At 34.3% G+C, this 14,070-nt stretch overlaps 1 protein-coding gene across 8 annotated transcripts; it reads left to right on the top strand.

Annotated features, from left to right (window-relative positions):
• The first annotated feature begins 235 nt into the window (after positions 1-235).
• On the top strand, positions 236-14,070 carry LOC114313684 (uncharacterized). 8 transcript variants are annotated; one of them, XM_082896254.1, is made up of 10 exons: positions 236-419; positions 2,664-2,839; positions 4,673-4,762; positions 4,861-4,911; positions 5,756-5,852; positions 9,387-9,433; positions 11,076-11,292; positions 12,583-12,712; positions 12,819-12,861; positions 13,891-14,070. In XM_082896254.1, exons 1-10 carry the CDS (start codon positions 383-385, stop codon positions 13,966-13,968), a joined length of 966 nt encoding a protein of 321 aa, XP_082752380.1. In that variant the 5' UTR covers positions 236-382; the 3' UTR covers positions 13,969-14,070. The 8 variants fall into 8 exon arrangements, with proteins under 8 accessions (XP_082752380.1, XP_082752379.1, XP_028115894.2 ...); XM_082896253.1 differs by having other exon boundaries at positions 4,858-4,911; XM_028260093.2 differs by having other exon boundaries at positions 4,631-4,762.

Raw genomic sequence — 14,070 nt, 5'->3', positions numbered from 1 at the left:
TACTTATTTATATCATTCAAAATACCCCTTAATTTTGAATAAAAGTTAAATTTATGAGTCAATTGATAAAAATTTGAAATATGAAAGGTCAAAATAGAAAAGAAAAAAATTCCAAGGCCAAAAAAAAAATCAATATAGAAAATATAAAATACAATTTACACCTAAAAAATAATAATAATCTAAAAGATAAAAGTGAAATTAATCCAATTAATTTATACAAACATTTAGCAAAAATGGGATGGTTCATTGTAAGCACGTGCTCTCTTCCACACTAGATCTAGTCCGAGAAAAAGAAAGCCAAATCCGATATGTATATATATGTATGTACCGTACATAAAATTGAGAGAGAGAGCGTTTTGATCTGCTTGGATGGTCCGATCGCATGGCGGACCCTCCTTCGTCTCATCAATCAGACCCGGGTGAATTTTCTTTCTTCATATACTTCAATCTGATCACAATTCTACAATATATATGCACACCCTTTACGTATCTATGCTAATTGCTTTCTGGGTTTTTATGCCATTCGAGATTTTCATATCATGAATTGTCGATCACATGTCTTCTGATTACGTTTTTAGTCTTGAAAACGGTTTTTTGGTTCTGTCTTAAAATTTGATTTTTCTTTTGGGGACTGATTCATTGTTTTTTCATCTATTGAATTCTTATTGGCAATTACAATTCTCTTTCAAATTTTGAAGTTTTGATTTAGGGGTGTTTTGAGAAATGGCTTTTGTTAAAGTGACATAGAACTTACGAATTGTTTCTCTCTATTTATTTATTTTTGGTGTGTGTGTATGATGATTTTGAAGTAGGGTTTTAGGTTTTGGTGCTGTTTGCTCCACATGCTTTTTTGTAGGTTCAGGGGTTTTTGGTAGTTTCAATTTTTGATTATCCCTTAATTTTCCCCTTTCAAATTATTGTTATTTTCTTCAGCTAGACAATGGCTAAACTTAAAAGAGTGTAATACCAATTATTTTTCTGGTTTATGCATGTCTTCTTGTTCAATACTTGAAACAATTAGAGAAGGCTTTGCAAGTATGGAATATTGTCTTATTTTCAAAAAAAAAAAAGGTAGATAGTATTTATATTTGTTATAGCATAGTGGTGCAATTTAGTCATGGCATCTGGAAGAGGGGACATGATTAGGGTTTTGATTCCAACTTCCAAGCCATATTCATTTGAGATTCATGAAGAAAACCTATTAGGCAAGTAGATATTCCTCTAGTTGTTAGAACCCTATGCTTAATACTTGTTTGTTGGTTGTTTTAATACATAGTAAGTGAATGCACTTGAAATAGGGTGGATGGGAGTGGAATTTTTTTCTTTTTTACCTACATGTAAGTTTTAAAATTGAATTGATTGTGTTTCCTATTTCAAATCTATTACCCTGGAATTTAACATTTTTTGTTTTTTCCCCCTCTTTGTTGATTTCTTTCTTCCTTTTGCTTTCTTACCAAATGATAGCACTGATTCTGTCATGCTTAAAATTGTACTAAATGCCCTGATACATTTGATGGGAGTGGAAATTTTTATATGTAGTAAGTGAATGCACTTGAAATAAGGAGGATGGGAGTGGAAACATTTTATCTATATGCAATTTTTAAAATTTAATTGATGTTTATTCCTATTTTGAATCTATTACCCTGGAATGTAACTTTTTTGGTTTTTGGCTTCTCTATTAATTTATTCCCTCCTTTAACTTTCCAAAATTTTGCACCATTCATCACTTGCTACTTGTTCATGGTGTACTTTTGATTCTAATGATTGTTTTCATATTTATACCCCACCGATCATAGCAATAATCATATTAATTTAAATTGGAATATACAAAAAATGGTTGACAATATAGGCTGATTTTATTATGCATCAAATTGTACTACATCCCCCAATACACTTGATGGCTAATGTGTTAAGAAGTGTTACCAAAAAATACTAATAGTGATTATGCATGTTCCAAAACATAATACACTTCCATTCCAAAATCATGAACATAGTGATTCACAATGATCCAAATTTTTTACAATTTATTTCTTTGATGATTGAAGAAAGCCTAAGCGAGAAAATCCCTATATATGTTATCAGCAAAGCCTAAAGGCACACTTTTTTGAGTAGGAAAGGAATCTAATATAATGAAGTAAAATCTAGAAAGAGGGGAGTTTTGGCTGGACACAATGTAATAAAAGGGGCCATAGTGCTCTTAGAAATGTGTTTTTATTAATTTGAAGAACGATAAATTATGTTTCATTGGATATCCATTTTGTTAACAAAAAATTTCTCACATTTAGAATTGCCTTAATAAATTCTAATATTCTGATTTATAGAAGTCTTCACCTATCATACCACATTATATGTTATACATGGCTCACCACATTCACATTCCTCATACCAGAACGATCCGCAATCTAGGTAACTTTGGTGTTAAGCAGTGTGCTTGTGGGGGTTCCAACTTTTGTTTCTTAACTAGGTAAAATAGATATTTTTATTCCAGAGCATATTCTTGATTAACTTGACTATATAGCTTTCAGAACTAATAGAAATATATATACCTATTCCACTATTTTTTTTTTGGGGAAAGCCACTTCCCGATAATCAGACCAATATTTTTTTACCATCATTTTTATTTCTTGTTAAAAATAATAAAATAAAATCTCTGTATTTTGCAGGTGGGAAACCCATAGATTATGAAGATCACTTGCCCTTGGTTCCTATCCATATTGTCACCCATGCATCTCAACTTCCTCCTGAGTTCTTGGAGCCCTCTCTTGAGAGGCAATTGGTGATTGGTTTTGACTGTGAGGGTGTTGACCTTTGTCGTAATGGAACTCTTTGCATCATGCAGGTAAATTACACTTCTATAATAACCAATTTACATTACATGATGGAATAATACCCTGCATTCTGATGGATGCCCCTCTCATCAAGATTGCTTCTTCAATGTTAACATGCTACAAACTTCACTATTTCCCATATCCTAAGTTTCTATGTTTTACATGCATTTGAACAAATATAATAGTTGTGGAGAAGCATTTCATACACATGCAAATATGTAGACCAGTTGAAAGATTGAAGCTAATCTAGAAGTTTAGGCATAAAATCGCTCTATGACAAACAAAGTCTATGTTATATGGACTTGGGAGATCCTACTAAGTCTATGTTAATTTAGAACATCAAATAAACAAAGTCCCTACCATCATGTTTTACTATATAATTTGGGATATCCTACTAAGGTCTATGTTACATGGACTTGTACGAGTATTGGGTGCGGGTGCATATCTAAGCGTCAGATCTTCTTAAACCTAATTTAAAGTATATTGGGATAAACCAAACCAAGCCTTAAGTCCCATCAACTGGGGTGAAATAACTATAAATGTTTCTTTAGTAGCAAATGTAACCGTATTCTTCTTCAAACATCATATAAAAGTAGACAATTCAGTTGCTTAAATTGGGTACGCATCCTACACCCTTACCATTGTCGTATGTAGTAGACATGGGTACACTTGGGAAGTAGAAGAGTCCATGTAACACAAGCTAAAGTAGCTTTCTTTTTTTGGATGGCAACCTTGGAGGATCTTGACTCCAAATAACTTGAGCAACAAAGGTTCCTTTTTGCCTAACCGATTTTGTATGTGCAAACGAGTGGAGGAGTCGGTTGATCACTTGTTGATTCATGGCGAAGTAGCTAGAGAATTGTGGAGCTTACTGCTTTCTATGTTTAGTGTGAGTTGGGTGGTGCTACATTTTGTGCTTTAGCTCTATGAATGTTGGGCTCATGGGTGTCATGTGAAGATGGCAAAGAAGGATTGGAGGGTGGCTCCCATATGCTTAATGTGTAGGGCCTTCGGAGAGAAAAAATCAGAGTACTTTTGAGGATGTACAAATGGCTATACATCTAACTTTGCTTCAACCTTTTCATTTTTGGTTTAAGGGGTTTTGTGAGTCTTTCTTTTTGTTAGTGGATTTATAGCAGAGTTGAATTTTGGAGAGGGTTTATACTTTTTGTTTCCTTGTAATTATTTTCTTTTTGTTCCTAATGATGTACAGGGGTGACACCCCCTTGGTTCCATACTTGTATAAAAAATAGTTTCTATGTATTATGATTAAGCTGATCCTCTGAATAGTGAATTGGTAATGATTGGTTAAGCACAAGCAGATGTTTGTTGCAGGTCTTCAATATACTTTTTATTTGTTATTCTTGTTACCCCTTTTGCATCTGCAGTATGCAAAATCAATTGCTACTGCCACAGCTTCAGGCATTAAGCAATATGGGGCAAGACACATATTTAGACCAATATGGATTGTTGTTATGACTTTTGAAAATTCAATTTAAAATCTCTAAATATTACTGCTTTTCTATTTCGAAAGAATATTTATGTTTTTTGTTTATTTGTTTGTTTGTCTTTTTTTTTTTTTTTTTTTTTTTTTTTTGTACATCTAGGTTCTAATACCAGTTATGAAGCATGAGTTTTTAGTTTGTGTTGTTTTTGGAACAATGCAACATACAGCTGTTATGCTTTTGGGTGCTTTAGATGTTGCATTTCATGGATTTCATTGAGACATGCTTGTATTGTTGATAAAGTATATCATGAAAGATTAGCTTTGTCAGTTGATATAAGGCTTTTGTCTTTGACAGCTTGCCTTTCCAGATGCTATATATTTGGTTGATGCTATACAGGGTGGAGAGACACTTATGAAAGCCTGCAAACCTGCACTTGAGTCTAGTTACATCACCAAAGTTATTCACGATTGCAAACGAGATAGTGAGGTCTCTGTGAATGACTTTCTTTGCTCATGCGTGTTTTTCTTTTCTTTATATATATATAAACATATATTTGACATCGTTGAACCTCTTTTATTTGGCAGGCATTGTATTATCAATTTGGCATCAAGTTGAACAATGTTGTGGATACCCAGGTCAATCCTCATTCTCAAAGATTATTGGATGGGACTGCTGTTTTTCTTTCTTTCCATTTTCCCACCCCCTTTTTCGTTGTATTTACATTTTGCTTCAGTCGATCATAGTTTTATGCATTAGTCGGACATATCACTGGTATGAAAAGGAGATTTTTTTAGGCTTCCGGCTTCTTGTGGAAAAGACATCATGTAATCTTTGATTTTTTTATGCTTTATTCACTACTAGACTTGCCAAAGTTATTTAGCAGTGAACTTATATGACTTGTAAAAAAAAAGAAAAAATCTGCTTTCCTTTTGGGTTCAATTGTAAGGTACACGCCCGGCTTCACATTTGTAGAAAAATGATGTGGCACTTTCATGGTTTTACAATTCAATTACCTTGTTGGTCCAATAATGCTTATTATTGGCCTAATGAGTTATATGCTGTGTGGAAAACTCTTTCTGAATTGGAATATGATGAGTGCAGTCAGAAACCCTTTTTGCTACCAGTAGGAGTCCAGCAGCTATTGGATCCCCCCCCCCCCCCCCCCCCCGGCGAATAGATTCATGATTTGATGGCCTCAGAAGCCCCTTGACGTTTAGGGCCAGCCTATAGTTGGCTGGTTTTATTATGAAACTGTTTCAGTTGTTTATTTATTTTATTATGAAACTTTTTCTCCTTTCATTTAACATTTCTGTGCTTTTGTTTCTTTATTCAAGTATGCTTTTCGTAATTAGACTAATATAAGTTTGAGGTCTTGTATCTTGAAGTGACTGATATTTACTCCTTGAAGCAGTTTGGGACTGAGAAACACGATGGGTTTATTATCTAGCGTGTTAATATTGTATTATCATTTCATTGTAGATTGCTTATTCTATGATAGAGGAGCAAGAAGGACGGGCAAGGTTGTCAGATGACTACATATCATTTGTTGGGCTTCTTGGAGATCCACGTTATTGTGGTATTTAATCTGCCGTGGTACCTTTTCTTTTCTACTATTTGTTTTCATTTCTTTTCTGTTTTCTGGTTCTGGAACTGCTGCTTGAGGTTTAAATATGTGGAATGCTCATCATAAATGCTTGCTAAAAATCTCTAAAGATTAATTTCTTGAATGGTTCTAGCTATTAATTTTTCTGTTACTCTAGAATTGTGCTTATGTTGTTTGTTTATGCTTACACACCAATGTTGGTCTGATATTCTATTGCTATAAGCATATGCTCTGTACTGCCCAAAGTATTTGATGTAAAGAATTGGTAACTTGCATGAGGTTTATGATTAGATAACCTCAATAAATGTGGGTATGGGATGTGTGGTTGCCCTCATACTCAGTTTTCGAAACACAGTGTTCTCTTAGTAATGCCTGTACATTTCTTTGCGTAGGAATTCTGAAGTTCTATGTGACATGAAAGAAATGTTAAGAAACATAATCAAATCAACAAAAATGAGGAAGTTGGATAAAATACATCAGCATTACCATGGATTTTTCATCCCTAGGGTAGGCTCAAGAAGTACACAAGGAAACAATTTTAAAATCCAACATGTTTGGTATCGTTTTTGCTTTCATTTTTTGTATTTCAGTAACAAAAACAATGAAAAGTTCAAAAATACCCATTGTTTTCATGTTGTTTTCATTTTTGTGTAAACAGTTTTTGAATATTTGAAATCAACTTTTTGGTGTTTCGTAAAACAGAAAACAATGCAATATTTTGTTTAGTCTAAGAATACCCAGAATACACAAATGAAGAGAAACACTCTGCAATTTTATCACCGCCATAATCGCCTAGACTGGAAGTAAGGCCATGAACCCTTATTTAAGATCATTGGAGGACTTGTGGCGTGAAGGCTAAAGGAGCGATCATCAAGGTTATTTGGTTCACCCCCTCAGGTGGTTCCACCTTGACCGGTCCGAGGGAGCAAGAGGCTTTGACCAAGACATGTGACTCTGTGAAGAATGTATCATACCTACTTTGTAGTTTTGCAGTGCATTCCTCAAGGTTTACCAGGATTATTAACTGTAGCCCCATGATACAACCTCAAGTTCTGCCATGGTCACAGTATGTAGGTGAGAAACCACCCTTTTGATTGTTGGACCAAGGGGGGCTTAGCCGGGTGTACATGGCTAAGCAACCCACATAGTTCGGTTCTCCCATATAAAGGGCCTTCTCCATGTATGAAGATAACAAGACAATCACCTTACTCTCCTCCAAGCAAGTAGCATAGACACGGACACGCGACACGGTATAGACATGCTGACATGACGATTTTCAAAAAATGCAAGACACAACATGCCTAAGACACATTCAAAAAAATTGTTCTTATATATTTATTATATATCAAATATAAGAATATTTTATTCAAAGATAATAAAAAAAGTAATATAACACTAATTAAAGTTAAAAACCATAGGTTGTGTTTGGTAAAACTTTCCAAAACTAATTCTACTCTTACATTCTAGTCTTATGTTTGGTAAGAGTTTTTAAATCATGATTCCAAATCAATTTCAAAACACATTTAGAAAGCATGTTTGGTAAACCAAACATTTTTGAATTTTTGGTCTCCCCGGTCGTCTGGCCGATTGACCGAAACAATACTCTTTTTTTTTTTTTGTGCATTTGCATTTGCCAATCACCACTTGTTATTTGGAAGGAAAAAAAAAATTATATTTGTTTTTAATATTTTTTAAATATAGAAATTATTTTTTTAGACCAAAATGACAAATTATTTTTTTTTAATTGAATTTTAAAAAGAATTTGGTTATGAGTTTTGAATAGAATTTTCAATAGAGTTTTGAATTGTGTGTTTGGTTATGAATTATAAGTTTTTCAATTAAGTTTTGAAAACTCTTTTCAAAACTCATAACCAAACAATTTTTCTCATTTCATATGTCGCATCAAAAATTCAAAACTCAATTCAAAACTCTTTTCAAAACTCATAACCAAACAAATTTTCTCTTTTCAAATCATAATTCTAAAACTTACAAACTCAAAATACAACTCTATTCTCAAATCATAATTCAAAAATTCTACCAAACACTACCATATATTCTATAACTCAAATATCAAGATATTATTCACGTTACAATTGTATTATAAAGAATGTAAAACAATTGTAGAATATTCAAATACACAATTATGTGTTTATCTTATAAATGTTTCAAAATATACTTAGAGTGCACAATTTGCATTTGTAGAACGTTGTTACTATGAAGAGATTTTTTACATAGGGTTCAAGAAGTCAAAGTGTCCAAGAAGTGATTAATTTAGATTTTTAATCAAGACACGTTGAAGAAGTGTCGGGCATGCTTTTAGGAGTGTCTATAGAGTGTTGTGTCTAACATGGGTATTTGACATGGCACACCTCTTCCACAGAAGTGTCCATGCTCCACAAACCAGAAACTTCTTCATTCTCTCTCTCTTTCTCTCTCTCTCTCTCTCTCCTCGACTTCCTTTGTTGTCTTCTCCTCGAGCTTTGGAGGTCTTGTGACTACCGTCTTCCTAGAGGACCATCCTCCATCCAGCTCACCATCCAACTACTCACAAAGAGCATATGCTAACTAGGGGTTTCCTTAAACCTATCCTTACAACCTACAATTTTATAAATAACCAATAAACCAAACAATGCATAGGAGTGTTGCTTCAATTGGACATTGAAAATAATGACTACCGGAGAATATTGCATTGTACCCTTTTCAGTTGATGTTATTTCTTTGGTCATATTATATATTAAATCACCATTTGGTTTGTGATCTAAAAGAAGAAAGAGCTCAGAAAGAGTAAAATGTAAAAGGAAAAGAAGATTAGTGAAGGTTTGATAATTTTCATTAGTTTGTTTGTGAAAGTGGGAAAAGTAGGGCAGCGGAAAGGATAAGCCTGACAACATCCCGTTTTAAGTTTTTTTTAAAATTATTAAATCCCTTCTAAATGTGTTTGTGCTTCATGGCTTGTGCTTTAATGTTGTACTTTTCCCTAAATCACCTCATTTTTTAGGTGATAGTCTTGGTGGTGTGTTGAGGTTTTTTTTCTTTTTTCGTTTAAGCCCTCAACTTTTTCTCCTCTCATTTTTGAATGAACTAGACCATGGAAAATAAGAGTTCTGCATGAATTTCTCGTTTCTTTTTCCCTTTCAAGAAGCTAGGTAGTTTTGTAAAGGAGTGCCCTACTTGTTTCAGTGCAGATTTGGTCAATTAATGTAGGGTAGTGGAGCATTCCATTTGGTTGCTCAATATGGCCTTCTACTTGCCTTGTCACTGGTTAATTTCAGTTAGCAATTGTGTTAGACAGACGTCCTGAACGTCGTTGTGCAATTTATTTGTGTTCCTGCGTGATGGATTTGAATACGTGGCAAATTATCATTGCCGTGATGAATTCTTGTGTGCGTGTTTCAAGCATGCTGTGTTTCTTACTGGGCATGGTCCAGGAAGTACTGTGTTTTGACTCTACATCAAATTTAAATTATCATGTTGATGTGGGGTTTCACCTTGAGGATTTGAATGTAGGTATATCTTATGTCGAGAAGCAAGAAGTTCGCGTCCTTCTGAGGCAGGTTGGTTTTCATGGCTTTATTATTTTGAAACTGGCATTAGTAATGATAATTCAGACTTGGATGGTTTTAAATTCTGTTAATCCTCTATTCTGTGTTTTGGTCTGTAGCTAACATGTAGTTGTATCACCGTGTAACAAGTGCCTAAACCAAACCAAACTAAACTAAGCCCTGTGTATTCTAATCACGGCTATCGGCTACTTGAATTATCTTCTATCATTCTGCCATGTCAAGGGCTATATGTTCAATTAAATTAAGGCCGATTTTGGCATAACTCAAAAAAGCTAAAAAGTCAAAAAGTCACTAACCTATTTAAGTTATATCATCTTATTTAAGTCACATCACCTCTCTACCACATCACATCAAACCCAATCCATATTTCATAAAAAGTCAAAAAGTGCACTCATTTAGATCATCCCAAACAACCCCAAATATATATACATATTACTTTTCATTACTGTTGTATCTACAGGACACACACAGACACAAGAAATGATAATTTCAAAAAAAAATCATGACATAGATACAATGGGGATACATCAAAAATATATTATTTCACCGATGTACAACCTAAAAAATAAAAATAACTAATTCAACATAAATAAATAAACACTGAATTATAATTTAAACAGCATTCAACATACAAAATACTATTTTGTGAATTGTAAACCATTATATCACAAATGTCAAAAGCATTTAATTTAACAATGAATAGGTCATCCATAAAAAATAATCACAAGTCAAAAATGTTCTTGGACGTAGGGCATGTCTGTGATGTGTCCATACTCCCCCAACGTGTCCACATATCCAGCGAGTAAAGAAAAAAAAAATAGACACGCGATGTGGCATGTTCGACACGTGTCCCGGTGTGTCGGTGTCCAACACATGTAGGACATGCCTACAACAACTAGTCTGAAGTGTTCATGCTTCATAGTTTAATTACGTATTTCCTACTCTTACCGTACATCTATTTAGGTATCATCATCTTAGCTATACTCATCACCCACATAGGAAGTGCCTATTAGTTGGGAATATGAAAATGTACCCTCCCTCCCAAGGACATACTCTTTTTACGTGTCTCATGTAATAAGCACCCATGTTACTTTTTTTTCCTGTGAAAACTTGCAAAGTTTCTTTCAATCATATTGAAATTTAGAAGTCTTAAGGTGTGTGTTCTAAATGTCCAGTCAGATGTATCATTTCTTCAATATCTTTTCACACTATATGGCTACTCGCTGACAGCCTAGGGATTATAATTAGTAGCAAATGTTGATGTTGCAAGTACTTTTGTACGAATAATATGTAAGATTCTAGGAACCTCCCTCGATGAAATTCTGTGTTTAATTCATAGATGTTAAGATTTCTAGACATCCTAACAAAATGACCAATTCCAAATGTGTTACTCTTCGTAAAGAACAAAAAATTTCTGTAGCAACTGTACCCCCTAAATTTGAAGATTAGCAACATAACAAGAAAATTTCCTCTTTTTTTTTTTTTTTTTTTTTTTTCCTTGGGCATGTTTCGTTTGTTTGTGCCTATAAATGGCATGCAACAACCATGTGTGACAATTTCATTAGTTTGCAGTATACGAATTACAAGTAGACCTAACTAATGTCTTGATAATAGTCTCCATTAACATTTGCAGGACCCTAAGTTTTGGACATACAGACCATTATCTGAACAGATGGTCCGTGCAGCTGCAGATGATGTTCGTTTTCTTCTCGCTATATACCATAAGATGATGGAGAAGTTGAATCAACGATCATTATGGTATCTTGCAGTTCGTGGTGCATTGTATTGTCGATGCTTCTGCGTCAGTGATGATGCTTATGCAGATTGGCCATCTCTCCCTACTGTTCCAGGTAAAATGTTACAAGCTTAAACTTACGAAGTTACTTTGTCTAGGTTCACTTGCTGAGAGTGTAGTTGGTGTGAAGCATTTGAGGCTTACAATTATACTTTTTAGATATATAGTGTTAGAATGTTGTCATTCTCGTAAAACTGTCTTGTCCGCTTTGAATATGCCAATTGAGGAAAGATTATGCATTCATTATTCTGCTGTTACATGGTCTTGTCTACCCCAAAAGCTAGCTATTGAGGCTCACTTTTATAGCACATTACTTTTGTACCCAAGCGATGTGAGACTTCACTGCATACCCTTCCTCATGTGCGGCATGCTCACTAGGCAACACCTGCCACAGGTAGGCCAGGGACATACACCCTATCCCATTCCCGAGTCATCCGGCTCTGATGTCATGTTTCATATTCTTGGGTAGAACTCAACCTCAAAAGCTAGCTATTGAGGTGAAGGTGCCATCACAGTTATACACTACACATTACTTTTGGGACTTCATTTCACACCTGCCACCTCCAAGTTTTGGTACATGAATTGATCATCCAAGTGACAGCGGTTTGTTTGCTAGAGTGTCAGTAATATTGAGATGTCAAAACCATGTATATTTTGGATGATACCTGGAACCAACTCTTTATTTTCTAATGGCCAAAGAATTGATCCACATATATTTTGTTTATTTTTAGGGTAAATTATAAAAATGATCCCTGTAGTTTACATGATGTGTTAATTTGATCCCTATTATTTTAATTTGTTCCATTTTGTCCCGTAATTTAACGGATTGTCATATTAGTCCGATAAATAACGGCCGTTAGGTTTGATAGATGGAAACTCAAACAATGTGTCAATTTGGTCCTTATCAAAATTGAGCAAATTAAAACAATATGGACCAAATTGACACATCGTGTAAACTACAAGAACAAAATTGACACATCGTTTGAGCACGTGACAACTTTCCATCCACCAAACCTAACGGCCATTATTTATTGGTTCAATATGACACAATCTGTTAAATTAAAGAGCAAAATCGAGCAAATTAAAACAATAAGGACTAAATTGACACATCGTGTAAATTACAGGGACCATTTGCATAATTTACCCTTATTTTTATCTCCACAAAGAAGTGTTCATCACATCCAATGTGAGCGAGTGGCATTACTTAATATCCAAATTTATGTAGAAAGAAGGAATAGAGAATATTTTCTGTCTCACTGCAGAAATGTTCTGCAAGTTGAGGTCCAACATTAGTAAAAGTTCTTTACACTCTGAATTCTGATTCAGTCAAGAGTTATTGCTGCAGATAATCTTATCGTGGAGGGTATTGCTCCTGAGGAAGAAATCCTATCGGTTTTGGATGTTCCCCCTGGAAAAATGGGACTTGTTATCGGAAGAAGAGGAGCTTCTATCTTGGCGATAAAGAAGTCTTGCAAGTATTGTCTCTCTCTCTCTCTCTCTCTCTCTCTCTCTCTCTCAACATATACATATATATACACATGTATATATTACATATATATATATGAATTGTCTTATTTGCAGTGCTGAGATATTCATTGGAGGCAACAAGGGTCCAGCTGACAAGGTCAGTCTTTCAAATGTCCACAATTTTAGCATATATAGCACAGTTCTCTGACATGTTTTACCTAGATATTGGAACCCAACTCCTTGGACATAGTTAACTTGAGTCGTAAAATTTGCCATCACGAATATTTGACTTAAAAATGTGATGCTTCATGAAGCACCGAATGACTCCGCCTTGATTATGATTGAATTCTTTCGATTTTCATTAGAAGTAGGAAATAATCTCAGGTTTTCCATCGAGGGCATGGAATCTGTTTTTCTTGTTTATAAGGCATGTTAACTTGTTTGAAAATATGGTAAGCATTATTAATCATTCTTCCATATTTGAAACTTCTAGCAATATCTTTTATAATTTCAACATCTCTTGAATTCCTAGTTGTTGTTACCACTTGCTTCCAACTTATTCTTTATTTTCCTGATTTATTCTTGAATTCTAAAATCATTCCCGATGATGAATAATTTTTTTTTTTTTTTAACCCATTGTTTTTCTTTCATTTATGTTGTTGCCACTACGATGGTGGTTTCATTTTGGCGACAAGAAATGTAAAAGTAGGTTTAGATTTCCACTTTTTGACCCAATGGAACCAAGGCCAACTTGGGATGGAAATAAATTTATTTAAAATTTATAAACTGACACAAAAATTTGGAAGTAACACAAAATTCTGGACCGGCTAGCATTGTCATCTTATTGCGGTCATGTGGCAGATCAGTCAAATGATTATTATGTAGTAATTTCAGCAGAGTTCATGTAAAGTTGGACCAAATAATCAAAAATGAAATGAACATTTTTGATTGCCTGAAAACTGTAATTTGAATTCCAATCCCTGAGGAAAACTGCTTCTTTAAGTAGCAAAAACAACTGTCATCACCATCAGCCCTGTATTGGGCCAATTAATTCAGTTTCTGTTTTTTTATTCAGATTTTCTAATGCAATGTTATGATGTAATTTCTACACCCAAATACTGAAAGTGAAAACGGATTCACCACGGGTCGTCCATGAAAGTTCCTAAATAGTGTGGTTTGCATGCAGGTATTTATCATAGGACCAGTGAAGCAGGTCCGGAAGGCAGAAGCAATGTTGAGAGGGAGAATGCTGGAAATGTATTGAGAACTGTATTCTGTATTATTCTCTCTTCAACCTGGACTCTATAACAATAACAATAACTATAATAGTAATAATAAAATGAAGAATGTCTAAGGTTCCAAATCA

The sequence above is a fragment of the Camellia sinensis genome, chromosome 11, assembly GCF_055761805.1.
Source record: "Camellia sinensis isolate YWXY chromosome 11, ASM5576180v1, whole genome shotgun sequence".
NCBI lineage: Eukaryota > Viridiplantae > Streptophyta > Magnoliopsida > Ericales > Theaceae > Camellia > Camellia sinensis.
Note: the sequence above shows the minus strand (reverse complement) of the source record. Positions and strands in the feature narration are given on the sequence as shown.